Consider the following 16,767-nt stretch of genomic DNA (forward strand, 5'->3'; position numbering starts at 1 on the left):
ACGTGAAGTTCATTTGTAGCTCGAGTGAAAGCCCAAAACTTGCGGCCTTGCCAAATGAAAAAGTTCATTTCAATAAAAACTATTACTCCGTACATGGTTTTGAGACTACTAGTACGGGATTAATCCCTAAGTTAACACGTAAGTAAATAATTAATATTATATTAATTTTATTTAATTTTTTGTTTGCATATCAATAATTTTAAAACTAAGCAATATTTTTTTAAAATTTAGAAGAAACGTGTAGAATAATTCTATCATGAGCAGTGCAAAATTAGTGTTTGAAACAAAATTTGTTAAGAAATTATTAAATGAGCTTAATTCATTTAATACGTAAATTTTTCTTAGACTATTTTAATAAAAAATGACCAAGTTAAAATTTATTTGTAATATATTAATATATTATTTTTAATAATTAATAATACATTTTTATAAGATCAAGTGAGAATAGATTAGAACTATCTACTATTAATAATTTATGTCCGGTCGTCTATCTTTTCTGAAGCTCTTTAAAGATTGTTTTTCTGGCACAAATAACTATGTTTCAGTTGAGGAGCTTCAGAGGATATGCCATTATGATGTGCATGATACCTGATGCACCCTCATCATGTAGAAGATCCATTCTGAAATATATATATATATATATAGAGAGAGAGAGAGAGAGAGAGAGAGAGAGAGAAGGTCCAAACAAACATGGTTGTTTGTTTTTCTGGCACAAATAAATTTTTGTACAGATTTTTAGTTATCAAATTTTAAAAAATAAAAAATTATTCTTATAAATCCAAATCACACACTAATTATAATCTCCATTTCAGGTAACAATTTCCAAAACAAGGTTTTGCCAACTTTCACAAGAAATTAAACTACCAAATTTTTGGATAATGGATTGAAAGCGATCTATTGTAATTCAAGCAATAAAAAAAAACTGCGATTATTAATTATTTTTTCAAGAGATCGAAAACTAACACACATGAAAACAACTCATTTTGAATCTCCAACAACATAACAATGGATGGAAAGTGAACTAATGAGAATAATAAAATATTTAAAAAATAATAAATAAATAAACTGAACAAATATTTTGATTTAATTGGTCTATCGTTGTTGATTACCTACTAATTTCTGGTATAATAGAAACTCTTGTCCTAATACATGGAGCACAGAAAAAGTTAAGGAGAGAGTGTCCCACAAGTTAATGTGGGACCCACTGATTATATCGTCACTATATAAATCATTACATTACCCTACCCTTGTGCTCCTCCTATGTGCGTTTTTACTGTATACCCAGATTTAAACAAAGTGTTGAGGTGGACCCCACTATGACGGCTTAAATTAAAAGATTAAAAAAAAAAAAAACAGAAAAATTTTCTCATCTTTTCTCTCTATAAGTAGCAGCTGAACTTTACAGTCTACTCCACCATCTCTCGTCTTCTTTCCTGTTTCTTTCTCCCTTTCTGTTTTTTAAACATTCCTAATCTAGAAATAAAAATGACGACCACCGAGGCTTTTAACTCGCCGGTACCGACACCGGTGCAACACTCGGCCTGGCACTCGCCGGTCCCCTACCTCTTCGGCGGCCTGGCGGCCATGTTGGGTCTCATAGCGTTCGCTCTCTTGATCCTCGCCTGCTCTTACTGGAAGCTGTCCGGCTACCTCGAGAACGGAAACGGCGATGGCAGCGCTGATCCGGACCTTGAGACCGGCGAAACCAATTCCGATGAGAAGGTGAAACCCCAGCCGGTGTGGGAAGAGAAAATTCTGGTGATAATGGCGGGACAAGCAAAGCCAACCTTCTTGGCCACACCCATTTCGAGCAGAGCATCTTCTTTCGGAAGTAACAGTAGTAGCGGCGAAAAAACAGAGGAAGAGTCCGAAAAGCCGAAACAGGGGAGTGATGATCCGGTACAAGAAAGGAACATGGTGAACCGTGAGACCTCAGATCAGGTCCCTTGATTTGTTTCTTCTTCCTCTCTCTTTTCCCCCCAAGTTATCATCACTTTATGATTAGTTTGGTTCTCCAGAGATCGTATTGCAGGTGTTGCTTAGTGGGCTTTTAACCGTGATTCGGGTGGGCTTTTGTAGGGTAGATTTTTTTTCATTTTTCTTTCTTTCCATTTTTTTTTTGTTTTTTTTAATTCCAAGTTGCGGAAATGTAAATTGTTTTCGGAGAATGAAATGGAAATTTAGCTGTTCTTACTCACAATTTTGTGAATTTCTTCTGTATTTGTGTACTAGGAAGAAAATTAAGGTCCGATTGCCCAAAATTTTGACTGGGTTGGTTTTGGTAAATCCAAGACCAGCTTGAAAATGAAGATGCATCATCAGCATTGAGTTTGACACTCAGTCAGATGAAGAAGTACACGTGTAAGGCATCCACGGTTATGTCTCTTATGCGGCGAGAAGAAGCGGTGCTAGCAAATGTAGTACAGCAGTAATTAAATATATGTTTAACTATATGCTGTACTGTACTGTTTGTGATCCTCTGCCGTAAAGTTTCGTGAGGTTACAACGCTAGATCCGACCCCATTGATAAGTCGGATCAGTTTTGTTCCGTTACGGCATTAGATCCAACCACATTGATAAGTCGGATGTTATGCACTGCCACTATACCATAGAAGGTTTTAACAAAATTAAAATATAGTCTTAACTATTTACTTTTATCCCGAAGTAATAGTGTTGAAATAGTAATAATTCGTGTTCTAACATATTATTTACAAAATTCAGTGTAGTTATGTATATTCAAAGATCGTGTTTAAGTATGACCCTTGTAATGGGATAGCTATAGGATTCTAATTTTTTTTTTTTTTTTAACCCCTTTTCATTTTTTTGTTAACAATTCAAGTACGCACACACATTATTCACGTTGAAGTTCTAACTGCTCCTCTTCTTATTTAAAACTATGAAGGTTATGTCTTCTTTAAAAGTGTGAAGGTTATATCATTTAAACAATGAGTCGTTCATATAACAATATTTAAAAACAAACGAATTGAAATGGCATATTTGGCAATTGTCATTCTATGAACATCTTATTTATTAATAATCAATAATGTTAGCAACTTTAAAGGCAAAAAGCCATTTGAGTAATGAGTATGGTAGAAGTTTTGAGACCTAACTAGGAAACGAAACAAATTTGTGGTGAAATTTGACAGTTTTATCCTTTATAGGAATTCTCTTTGTTTGGGCACACATCGATCAATATCTCACAAGTGGTACACAAAGACAAGCATTGTCGCGCTGAGTGGTATATACATATACACACGTACGACACATACACTCATTTCCTTTATTTTGACGCCTTTACTTTTATTTAAAATTTCTTGTTCTTGGTAGTGCACGTTGGTGTCATCTATCTAAGTTGTTGGAAGCTCCACTAGTGGGATTATTTTAAAAATTATGTAAAAAGCAACAATAATTGAAGGAAGCTAACTGCTCATTATGCTTTCTACGGATTTAAAATTTTATGTAATGGTACTAAATTAATTTAAAATTAAGTTGATACTTTAAAGACAACACGCTAACGTAACATATACTTTAATTTTAATCGAAAATAGAGTTAAGCATAATCAGTTGGATCGATGGGGTGTTACTACTCAAATTCTAACCCTAAAACAACAAAGAAAAAACAAACATCAATAATGAGTCCCCAATTGTGAAATATCTCAATTCAATAGTGTTACAATATAATTTAGATTCAGATTAAACAACAAATCTAATCGCACAAGAAGTGAAGAGATTTGCTATGCGCAGGCAACGAAAGCTCTTGTACTGCACAATCATTTCTTATTTATTTTCTAAATAAAATAAATAAATAAATAAGAGAACCTTGTACGGCCATTAAAGTTTTTAAACATTAATATCAAGTCCACTATTTGTTTACTATATAGGGGAAAACCAATGTATATATGACTAGTGTTTTGGTGTGACATTGCGATTCTAATTTTTGCTTTAAGCAGGTCTCAACTGCCAAGTGTTTTGATAAAACACTGTGATTCTCATTTTTTGCTTTAAGCAGCTCTCAACTGCGCGCCTTCCATTCTTCCCAAGAAGAAGATGCTTCTTCCTTTTCTCTCTTTTGAGAATTTTCCTTGTTTCCTATTCAGGGTTCCACCTTCTTCTTTGCTTTGACTTGCGGTACTGTGATTCTATATTTAAAGCAACCTTTAAAGGTGGTGGTTGTTGATAATTGATTATTTTGAAAGTAAGCCCATGAACTTTTGTGCTGTACGTGTTTTTGTGTGTGTGTTTCGGCTATATATATGACATACGAGAGGCGAAAGGTTAATGGAACCTAAGGTAGAATTAGCGTGCATATATATTAAAGTATGAAAGGGCTCTCTATCCCAATTCTCTCCTCTCCAATGGAGGAAGTGAAGAGTTCGATTCTTACCCAGGAATTATTATGAATAATGAGTGTGTGTTTGCTTTAACTTTTAAAAAAAAATGAAAAAGTACCAACTCTGCAAACAAAGTTTTCTAGCACTATAAGTCGCATTAATTATGATCGTGGCACTACTCATGTCCATATTTCAATCAACAGATGTGGTCATGTTTTCAATCAATAGGATCTCTATGTAGCAATTAAACCTTCATACACATGAATAGCTCAGAGCATGGTGAGGAAGTGCCATTACAGCAACATCCATTAGGGTCTGCATCAAATTAAACACAAATTCCATCATGTTAAATTACTCAACACTCCCCCACACTGGCCTGCTGGAAAATTTCCATAGGCTGCTCCCGCGATGATAGACCTCTTGAATTAACCTCCCGGAAACCAATCCTACTTGCCGCGGAATGGAGGCCTTCGAAGAAATCCAATATCCAGTTTTTGTGGCGTAAAAGACCACTTCATTCATTGGCAAATAAAATATGTGGAATTGATGAAGATGAGGAACAATGATTGTGACCTGCATTATTTGCTTCACGTCAATTTCACAACATTCCAACTATAATAATAAAGGAGCATATATTGATGAAATCTGCAATAATTTCTTCCATAAAAGTTTTGACAGATTACAACTCATAGAAGTATATCTGGCTAGAAATGAACCATTACACCTAGCTACTATCCAGATTTCTTCGACTTCATTGGACAATGGTGATCACTACAACACATAGTGCACACAACATACCCCTAAATTATAATGGACTAGTTTTGAACACGTATAAATCATATATATGCATTCATTTTCTGTTTGGAAATTCAAGAGAGACGTCAAAGGTGACGATTTTTTTTTTTTTTAATCATTCCAAAGTATATCATTGGTCGACATTTAAATGTTTTTTTCAGAACTGTGATGATATTGATATATAATCAGCAAATGAGAAATCGATTATGGAAATCTTTTTCTAACACTAGAGAGCAGCAAATGAAATTCAAGCAATTAATGCCATGCATGTTAGGACACTAGTGGCATGCATAATATACATAGATTAGGTTAGATTCAATAGCATTTGATAATATTTAATAATATTAGCACAAGTTTGGTTTTAACTTATTTCATAATAAGCACGCTTAACTTTAAAATTCTGATGAGTTCATGTCATCACGGCTTTAAAATACGTTATGTTATAGAAAGGTGTTGAACCTTATATATGGCATTTCTCCTTTTTACACTGATATGAAATTGTACACCTATACTTCACCCAATGTGATAACCTACCAATACCTTGCACCCGCTACTTTACATAAGTAGCCACATAAAAGGCCAGTTGTTCAATTCAGAATTATAATCTATAATGTAAATGTAAGAAATAAATAATTGACGAAAGTATAAAATAAATATCTCCATCTGCCAGTAATAAGGTTCTATATAATTGTATGTATGTATAACTATATATATACAGATATATATTTTTCTCCTTTTGTTTTCCTATGCATAATAAAGGTGACAGGAGAAAAATCATCAAATCAAATGGTTGATAATTTAGACACTATACAAAAAATAAGAGGCTACCAAAGCCCAAAGCGGCCCTGCGAAGTGCGAAGCGCCCTCTCTGAGAAATTAAAGATGCAAGCCCAGAGGGCCCACCCCTAATGAGACTACAACAAGGCCACGAAAGCACCTAAACATGAGCAAGAGTGGGTGTGGGCCTCATCCGAAACCAATGTCCAGACCGAAAATTTTACAATCATAGGTAAAGGTGGTTGAGATGTTGAGATAACGTTCAAATCGAGAATTTATTTTGAGTGAGCACCAGCCCAGGCAACAACAGACAAATTCTGGGCCAACCTAGTGCGGATCCAGAAATTGTCAATTGAATGGGTTAATATTTTTTTTGGGTGGACTAATACCAGTAGTAATTTTGGTTTTTTTTTTTTTTTTTTTTTTTTGGCTGTGCTAAAATTAGGTATAGTAAAAAAAAAAAAAAAAAAAAATTTTGGGGGTGGGCTTGAGCACACCCCAGCCCCTGGATCTGCCAGTGGGGCCTACAATATTGAATCTCACAATGGAGTTTTAAACATCTTACGCTAGTGAAAAACAGATTAATAAAAATACAGGAAAACTTATAGTGAAGTGTTTTTTTATCACTTGTATCTCAAACTATCAAACTCTGATAAATTATTGTATGATCCGGGACCATTGGTCCCAACCAATTACATAATGATATGCAAGCAAAAAATGCAATAAGACTGACACAAAGTGAATGTATTTGCTTGTTTGTTACTATGTGATTGGTTTGAAATCATGTAATAATATCTCATAAAGTTCAGAGTTTCACAATGTTCAACTTGGCCCTTAGTGAAGCCCATTTTTTTCTAGGCCTACACTGACTAGGCTGAAACAGGCCCATGTTTACTTTGGATAACCATTCAAGATCATTGTTTGTTTCCAGATGTCCACTTACATTCAACCAAACACAGAATAAGAATTCCTTGTGTTCTCTCCTCCTTTTAGATGCTTATTTGAGATTTCTTGAATTTCAAACCTAAAAGTCTTCCGGTGTGTTTGGAATGCTGGATTTGATGGGATATGGAATTCTTAGTATTTGGAACCAAGAAAATTTAAAATAAAATTGGATTTTATGGGATTTAAAATTCCAAACTTCATAGTGTTTTCTAAACGCATGAAAAATGGTGGAATTTCGGATATAGTAGGAGATGAAATGGAGCATATCTAAAGCGGTATCATGTGAATTCTAATCGAAACCGAAACCATTTTTTTTTTTCTTTTGTCCTTAAAGCACGCGTATCGACCCACATAACACACGCACAATTCAAGTCATAAGTACGATTCAAAAACTTATTTCCCACATCCAATTTGATGTACATGATTCATACACGGCTCATATAACAAAACATAATAATAACATATGCTTGAAACAAGTGAGATATCGAGTAAAACCCGAACATTTAAGAAACTACCCATATACAAATTTGACCAAAATAGTAATGAATATTTCAAAGTAGAATTTGAAATTCGGAATAAAATTCAAATTCAAATACGTTAAAATGGACTATAAGTTGGATCTCTAATCAAACCCACTTGAAATTTTTTTGACTTTGACTAGATTGGCATTGCTATCCTTGACACGTCACACTATCTTCAAAGAAAATTTGAGTGCTTAAGATACTAATGGCATTAATCATTGTTTTTTGTTTTTTTTCTTAATGAGCAAACTACATCAAATTTCACCATAGATCTGTTAAAACTTTGTACAAAGTCATTTTTTTTTTTTTTTTTTTTTTTTCTCGGTAAATCAAGTCATACTTGATGGGTTAGAGTAGAATTTTGCTGTAACCTTAGAAAAAAATTTGATCGATCGAGAACTGACATTTCAATGGATATTCAAACAAATGTAATTGATCTATAAAATCTATACATAGAAACTTAAGAAGGGTTTAGTGAGCCAAACTATAAATTATTAAAGTTACATTCTCTAACAAAGTAACTTGGTCTAATCAGGAAGTGGTCTTCCCTGTGATTAAAGAGAAGTTATTTGTTGCCCCAGTTGTAGCGTTGTCAAGTTTTGAAAAGATTTGATGTTATTAGGAGTATTTATCTCACATCGAATCCGAATGAAAAGTGAAAGAGATATAAATGAGTAAGTATTCAACACCATCCACCCATTACAACAGATTTTTTGAAAAAAAAAAAAAAAAAAAAACTAAATGAATAATTGATGAATTATTTTGGATAGTAAGGTTAAATAGTAGAAAAACAAAATGGCGAATATATTTGCATATATATGCAGACAAAAACCAAATTTTGGTATGATAGTGTTGGGAATCAACACATAATTTACGAAACAGTGTCCTCTCTCGGTCCCCATAAAGAAAACTCATAAACAGCTACTGACACACAAATATGTCCATGAAACTGTATACCGTCTATAAAAAGGACAGGTGCTTGTTTAAGACAATTAGGTACACCAAAGCTCCAGAGTTCAGCAAACCCTTTTACCATCATTCACACCAAACAGGATGATTATCGACCAACTCTACATTCGTTCTTAAGTAGTTTGGTAGCCGAGAAAATTAGTATCCCACGTAGAAAAACGAAAGAAGAATGCACAGATTTAAATGACTACTCAAATCCTGAATTTCGTGGTACACCGTGAAATTGTAGAAATTTTATTATGATGAGAAATGACAAAAGTCACTGGGATAAGATTGGGGTTAAATAAAAAGTGAGAAAATACAATAATACCCTCAAAAGTATTTTCTTGACTTCTATCACAACGAGCTTTCAGGGGCACTTCATGATGTATTACAATTAGAAAAATATCATGTGTTAACAACTAGATTAAAAACTTAAATTGAATTAAGAGAACTGTAACTGGTGATGGATGTAACATATAATTCTCAGTGTTTAATATTTATACATGTTTCACGTTTTGTTGAGTCAATATGATCGAGAATGAGATGTAACAGGGAAGTCGTGGGGAAAGGACCACCAGAATAATGGTGGTTGACATGGAGGCCCACCAGGTGATGGTTTGGGGTGGTTGCGCACGTGAACAAGATGAGGTTGGGACCACCCCATCTCGGTCTGAAGCAGTGAGCCCACTCACAGATTATCACTGCTCAAGTGCTTATGCAACATGTGCAACCATTAACTCTCTGTCCGTCTGTCTGTCTCTCTCTCTCTCTCTCTCTCTCTCTCTCTCTCTCTCATGCGACAGTACCCTTTCTATGTGGGAAAAAAAAAAATCTTCGATCTTTTCAGATAATTCTTGACTCAATGTCCTCATCTATTCGTCACTAAATGTTCTCATCTAGTAATATTTTATGTTTGCTACAAAACCTACATGCTACTTTTTGTTAACATTTTTAATGTTACGGGTGGATACGGTTCAGTTTGGATCAATTTAAGAATTTTTTTAAAATTAAATTAATTTTAATGAATTATTAAAATTTAAAATCAAATCGTGAAAAATCGGTTTGGTTCGATTCGATTATACGGTTCCTTTTCTTTTTTTCTTTTTCTTTTTTATACAAAAGTATTCATATTTCAAAATCCACATGCACAACAATAGACTAAGTTACCAACACATTCAGAACTATTTGTATATGCATAACTTTTAATTCATTCTTTTCTATTACTTTTGGAATTAAAGTCAATACATTCAGAATTACTAATAACCTAATAAATTTAGAATTACTAATTTAACAACAAATAATCCGCCACAATTCAAAATTCATCCATTAAAAAATATATATAACTATCATCTAATAAATTGATAAGACCTAAGAGAATTAAGAGTGGATCATAGAATTTATAATTGTTACAAATTTCGAAGTGATTTAAATTGTAGAATTATATTATAGTATATATACTGTATAATTTAACATATATATATAATTATATATATAACATAACGGTTCGATTTGATCTAGTTCGGTCCTAAAGAATTTCAAACTGTTACCAAACCATTTATGGTTTCACAAATTTAAAATCGTGACTGAATCAAACCATTAGCAAACCAAACTAAATTGTCCTGTCCAATTTAATCCGGTTTGAATTTTTTATTTGACCGAATTTTTGTACTCCCCTAATTAATGTGACCACTTTGAATAATATACCATTCTTTAACATTAACATTAAGCTTGGTATAAAAGTAGGTCAAGATAGAAGCATGAAAGAGAACTGAAAAAGGCATTGTCCAATATCATTCACGTTTCTCCTTGTCCTTTCCTTTCGTCACATATAAAAAGAAGAAAATTAAATAGAAGAGTGAGAAAAAATGATGGATTAAACATTATTAATGAACAGATAGTGTCTTTTTTTCTTTTTATTTGGTTAGATGAACGGAAGAATCTAACAACTTACTTTATTAGTTAGGACTCAATTAGCCAGGAAGGACCAAAAAATTTAAATTATTTTTACCATTTTATTTATCTCTACGTATAATATTATAATTGTGGGGTTTAACTGATGTTAATGAATGATAGCATTGTACTTAATTTAGAACTTTTATAATAGGCTTAATAGCACTACTTGTCTTGACTTCTGAAGGAGAAATGATAAATCATCCAATCTATTATCCTTGTCTCCTTTACGAAACGAATCATAAGAAGTTCGTACATTTGTCCTATCTTCCTTCAAAATCTCTTATTTCCTTTTTACTGAACGAAACTTAAGGCTCGTTGTGGAGGGAAAAAAAATCACGCCAATTGCAAAACACCACGTGGCGACAAAAGGCAGCCCACAACCAAGTTAAAAAAACTAGAAGCCCATAATCAAACATAAGCCCAGCGAAGGAAGGCCTACTTAAAACAAAGGCAGAATGAACAGGCCCAATCTTGACAAGGCCCAAACTCCATAACGCCCACAATAATGTCGAATGCACGATCTGTAGACATAAATTACCTGCGTTTGGGAATAAAAGCCAAGAAACGGCTCCATGTAAATTCCTAAACAAAAATACTTATAAATAGAGCCTGAACAAAGGTGAAGAGCATCGAACTCTGAATATTACTACTATCTCAAAGATTTGCTTGTTTCCCTTCTTGATTTTTTCTGTGTGCTCTCCATAATTGATCTCTTTAGGTGTTCGGGTGTAAAAAATTGCACCCACACTTTGGCGCAGTCTGTGGGAAGTTCGATACAAAAAGTCCGTTCCCTATCCCTTGCATACAGCATCACTCCAAAATGGCAACAGAGCTAGACACTGTTCAACCGCAGCAACAGGAGACCATGCAGAAGATACGCGAAGAAATGCAAGCGCAACTGGGCATCCTGCGACAAGCAAATGAAGCCAGCGCTGAGCAAATCAATATGCTAAGGTAGGCTCAAGAAACCAGCGTGGCACAAATCAGCACTCTGCACAGAGAAAACGAAAAACTCCACGGCAACGCTCGGTGGAATGAACAGCCAAACGACCTTTGGCCCAAACGTCAGAACGAAGATCCCCTCATGAAGCAAAGCAATGATAACCCACCTCACCAACAGAAGGCTCCACGCCAACATCTCAATGGAACGCTGGAGGACATCCACGATGCCGCAAGTCAGTCCCGCACCTTAGGGAACTCTAATATTGGGGGGCCTCGAGTCACCGAAGCCCATCCATCAGATGACGCAGATTCAGGTAGAAAAGAAATGTGGACCCCAACAGCTGATCAGCCGTCTTCGAGGAACGACTTTATCACCAGGCTCCAGAAAGAAATGGACGAACGAATCAAAGGGCTGAAGGCCCAAACGTCCGAAGACATGGCGAGAATTCATTGCATCAATAGTGAAAACCCCTTTCACAGATGAGATAGAACAGGTCGCAAGACCCAAGAAATTTACAATGCCCAAGTTTATCAAATTCAATGGGACTGGAGATTCCCTCCAGCACCTCAACCACTATACCCAGGAAACAACATTAGAGGCTCACAATGATCTATTCATGTGCAAAATATTTACATCTAGCCTGACGGGGGTGGCCCTAAAGTGGTTCAAGAATCGCCCGTGCAAGTCGATCCCAAACTTCGAGTCACTATGCGTCGCGTTCTTGGCCCAGTAATGTGGAAATAAAAAACAGAAGAAAACCATTGCCAGTCTCTTTACAATTCGGAAGATGAATGGAGAAGGCCTGCAAACCTTCCTCACCTGATTCAACATGTAGTCTTCGGGCATACCAGATTGCAATCAAGACACAGCCATAGAAGCGTTCAAGATAGCCATAGTGCAAGGCTCACATTTCCATTCTTCTCTGGTGAAGAAGCCCCAAATAACATGTCAGAGCTGAATTCGCGGGCACAAAACTACATCTGACTTGAAGAAAATGAAGTAACTAGACAGCAGAAAGCGACACTGGTCACAGTAGAGAATTTGCCAAATGAGCGATCGAGCACCTTAAGGGCCCATCGAGAACCCCCGGCTATTGATGGACGAGCCCCTGAAAAGAAATCCCGAATAACCGAAAGAGTCACGCTGCTCAAAGTAACACTGGCTAGACTGTACCAAGAGACCAAAGTAAGAAACATCTTCCAGATCCCACCACCAATCAAACAGCCAATGAAGCAAAGAGACCAGAGAAAACACTGTGCATTCCACAGTGATTTTGGTCACCTGACCAATGATTACAGGAGCTTAAAAAGACAGGTGGAAGCGTTAATAGCCAAGGGCGAGTTAACTGAGTACTTGATTACCCCAGGGCAACAAAGGCAGCAAGATCGAGCCCGGGCAATTCCGAAAGCCGCGATAGAAAGCCATCCTGTCCGAGTAATCAACACAATTCATGGCCGTCCGTAAGAAGACGAGCAATCAGGAAATTCCTACAGGATCTAGCTTAAACACTACAAGAATTAAGGGTATTGGTGACAGTCCTTTAGGGACAATAAAAAAATTGTCCCTAAAGACACCCCTTTTAGGGACAGTCCTAGAAGTTCCGTCCCTAAAAAACTCCTGTTGGGGACAGTCCTGACCTTTCTGTCCCTAAAAGACCAAAAAAATGAAATAAGCCAGTGGCGGCAAAATTTAGCGCCATATTTAGTGAAATTATATTTTTTTTAATAAAAAAATTATCAGAAATAGCCTTTTAGGACGGTAGTACTGTCCCTAAAGACACTACTTTTTTGGGACAGTTCATAGGTCCGTCTTTAAAGCCCAAAAAAAATTATCCCAAATAAATCTGCTGGCGGGAAATATAGCGCCAAGTGATTTTATGGTAATGTGAATTTTTTGTAATAAAAAAAATTAAAAATGCTTTTGGGGACGGTAAATTTACCATCCATGATTCGCTAATAGTAAATGATACATTCATAAATGACGTAGTTTTTGACTATTAAGTATATACATCTCTGCTCTCTCTCAAGTCAAAGATCTGCAATGCCCTAACTCACTCTCTTTCTCTCTTTCTCTCATGGCACCTCAGGGGGCAAACGATTCTCTCTCACCAGCGATGGCGAAGGGATTGTATCTAGGGTTTCGACCGCCGTCTCGTGGTAGCTGATTGAACACCACGGCAAATGAGCGACGTCGGACGCAGCCTACATGACCAAACGCCTGGTGAAGAGCACCGAAAAGGCCGCTTGGATCGTCGGCACGACGTTCCTCATCCTCTTCTTGCCACTCATCATCGAGATGGACCGTGAACAGTAGCTCTATGAGCTCGAGTTGCAGCAGGCGAGTCTACTCGATGCCCCACCCGTCGGGTCAACTCAGAAGTGAGATCTGATTCATTGATCGGTCTCTCCGATGGTCATCTCACATCTCAGGTAGAGTTTCTTGGGATTCATGTTGGTTTCTTTGGTTGGAAGCTGGGACTTTTTTTATATAATTTTACATGTTGGATGAATGTTAGCACGGATTGTTTTGAAAATTTTCTGCGCTTCCATTTGAGTATTAGGGATTTACAATGGATTTTTAATTTGTCTCAGTATTGAAATTTAAAGTTCATTATTATGTTGCAAAAAAGATATTAGATCGAAGTCCAATTTCGCTTTTTTTTTTTTTTTTGCTTTCGATTGAAGCCCCAATCTCTCACTCTCCCTCGCTTCAATCTCTCACTCAGAGGCAATCTTTTACCAGGTATTTATTTATCTATATATATATATATATATATATATAAATACAAATATATATCACACACAAGCACACACTCTGAGAGTATTTTAGTTTATTGATTTTGGTCCTTAATTTTCTTGTTTTATTTTACTTTGGTATGGTGTTGGTGTATGAGATCTTATGTTGTAGATGTGTGGCAGAGTTTGGGTATTTTACGTTATTTTTAGATATTATTTTTCGTGTGTGCGCATATATGTGTGTATGAAAGTGCAGATGTGTGGGTTGTTCTAGGTGTTATTTTCTTGAGTCAAGGAGAATAAAGGAAATCAATTCATACCATTTTTATTCTCTGTTTGCTTGCTTAGGAAACAGAGAAAAAGAGTGAAAATAAATAAATAAAATTGTGTGCTAGTCTTTTTGGAAATAACCTATGTCCTTTAGGTAGATATTTTTAAAAGCAAACAAAAAAAAAAAAAATAACATTCCAATTTGTTGTGGGCTAAAAAATAAAATTATAAAATCATACTCTCTTGATGCGGTACTACCAACAAAATTATATAAAAAAAGGTGAAATTACTTTCTTTTTTTCTTTTGTCAATTTCACAGTTCATTTTATATTTTTTATTACAATGTCATTGGTGCTGGATAGATGCCATTTTTTTGTCATCGAGATTTGAAATTAAAAGAAATCAAATATGGGTTGCTTCAATATCTGAGCAATTTATATGTGGTTATAAACTTCGTATTTTAGAGGGGTGGAATCAAAGTGGGAGGACTTGAGTTTGAGTCTACAGCGGTTAATCTATACAAAACAATGCTTTGAAAAAAAATGAAAATACAAAATAATGTTAAAGGTTAGGTCTTCTTTGTATTCCCTAGTAGCACCCGACGCTAGTAGGGATAGCACTAGGTAATAGGATAATAGCCTTTTGACAGTGGTGGAGGCGAGATTTGGTTTGCCTTTCATGCTTTTGATTTCAGATAAAGTATATTGGTGTAAGATAATATGTTAAATTCTTTGGTAGTTATTGCTGATTTTTGTAGTATTCCTGTGAATTCTGTTAATATGTTTGTCACATTGTTGTCTCCATCCTACATGGTGGTGATAAAATAGGCTTTGTAAGTTGGCAAAATATGTTGCAAAGGAAAAGAAAACAAAATTTGCTTCTTACATGCACAATCAAAATCTATATTAAAATTAAAAATTGATTAGTACTTGCTCATTTATATTTTTACTTATTTATTTATGGTTTTTTGTGATTTTTGGTTGAAATTTGGCCAGCACCGGAGAAGCATATGTTGAAGTTGCAGAAACTAAAGCACCTGATGAAGTGTCAAATTATCTATTAAAAGTGTTTCAATATGTTTTTTTGTATTCCTTATTGCGCCTTTATAAGATTTCAATTGAATCTTCGATATCAGGTGAGTTTCTTTTTTTTATTTCTGTGTTTTCTTCTTTTCATAAATTTCTATTAGATTTAGCTCCTTCTTTAATCTGTATTTGTTTTTTTTTTTGGTACTCTGTGTAGAGATTATTTAGCTATAAATTATTAGTATCAGAAGGGAAAAAACAACTGTAAAATCCTTGTGACATAATGAAGTCCTAATAGAATCTAATAGTTCTCACATCCTAAATTTGACACACCTTCCATGTGTTTCTTTGGATTGATGAAAAAATTGTATACTGTGATTCAGGTGGGACAGTTAATACAGTTAAGTGGGTAATAAGCAGCAGAGGACTGCAAATAGCCTGTAATAAATGTCAACTTCTAGATATCACTACAAATTAAGCAACTAGCAGCGGCGATGAAAATTTTTTGGTAGCATAATTAATAGAGAATTAACTGCAAGGAAAATGACTTTTAGGTGGAACAAACTAACCCATTTATTGAAGTTAAATTATTGTACTTTTAAGTCAATCTTACAGTCAAGGGACTATATGATGAAGACAAAAGCGATCACATTGTACACACAAATTTTGTGTCCCAAATCTAGTCTATCTAGAAACAAAAATAAGTAACAAATAACAATTTTATTAATAATCAAGAAATGAGTACAGGCGATTCTATTACGATCAGAATCTTCCTCTAATTAAATCTTCTTAAAAAGTTGGTGCAAGGGCTTTGAATGCCTTAACGGCACAAGTTTGACAAGTTCGTCTTCAGAAACTTTGGAGTGATTGTTGAATAAGAGATTCAGCAGATCTTTTGTGTCCTCCAATGCATAAAGTGACCTTGCACTTATAAGCCAAGAATTTCGGTATTTAATTTGAAAACTCCTAAAACAATGTGCTAATTCCCATAAATATAGGGGATTTGTTTCCTTTTATATAGAAATGAATTCAAATTTATATTAAATAGCATATTCTTTAAAGATTTGAACCTTTAGAATATTGACACATGTCTATTGGTGGATCCGCATTTATGGAATTTAATTGACTAAGAATATTTGACTCCTTAACCAGACGATCCTTAAACCATCACAAAATTTAAGTGTCTTTAAAAAGTTTTAGATCAAGGATAATAGGGGGGAAAATTTGATATGGGCTTAAAATTTTAAATGAACAAAATTTAATGTATTTTGCCCGTGCTTGAACCATGCACATAATTTACCCAATATCAATGCCATTCTAATAGAATAAACTAGCCCAATTGCTTGATCTTATTATTTGCTACAGTTAGTTAGAAATGAAAAGTACTGGTGCTAACATAGCTTGGAAAATAGTGTGTAAACCTAAAGAAGAAGGTGGCTTAGGGATTCCAAATCTGGAAGCCTCTAATAGAGCATCTATACTGAGATACATTTGGGACATTCATGCTGATAGCAGTGATAG

General features: G+C 35.0%; 1 protein-coding gene across 1 annotated transcript; it reads left to right on the forward strand.

The window, feature by feature from the left end:
* The first annotated feature begins 1,400 nt into the window (after positions 1 to 1,400).
* Positions 1,401 to 2,200, forward strand: LOC132279253 (protein GLUTAMINE DUMPER 3-like). Its single transcript, XM_059781185.1, has one exon. The coding sequence runs from the start codon at positions 1,486 to 1,488 to the stop codon at positions 1,948 to 1,950; it is 465 nt and encodes a 154-aa protein (XP_059637168.1). The 5' UTR covers positions 1,401 to 1,485; the 3' UTR covers positions 1,951 to 2,200.
* Positions 2,201 to 16,767: the final 14,567 nt, after the last annotated feature.

The sequence above is a fragment of the Cornus florida genome, unplaced genomic scaffold (assembly GCF_030987335.1).
Source record: "Cornus florida cultivar Cherokee Brave unplaced genomic scaffold, ASM3098733v1 CherokeeBrave_3.0.0_Hap2_Chr10, whole genome shotgun sequence".
Classification (NCBI taxonomy): domain Eukaryota; kingdom Viridiplantae; phylum Streptophyta; class Magnoliopsida; order Cornales; family Cornaceae; genus Cornus; species Cornus florida.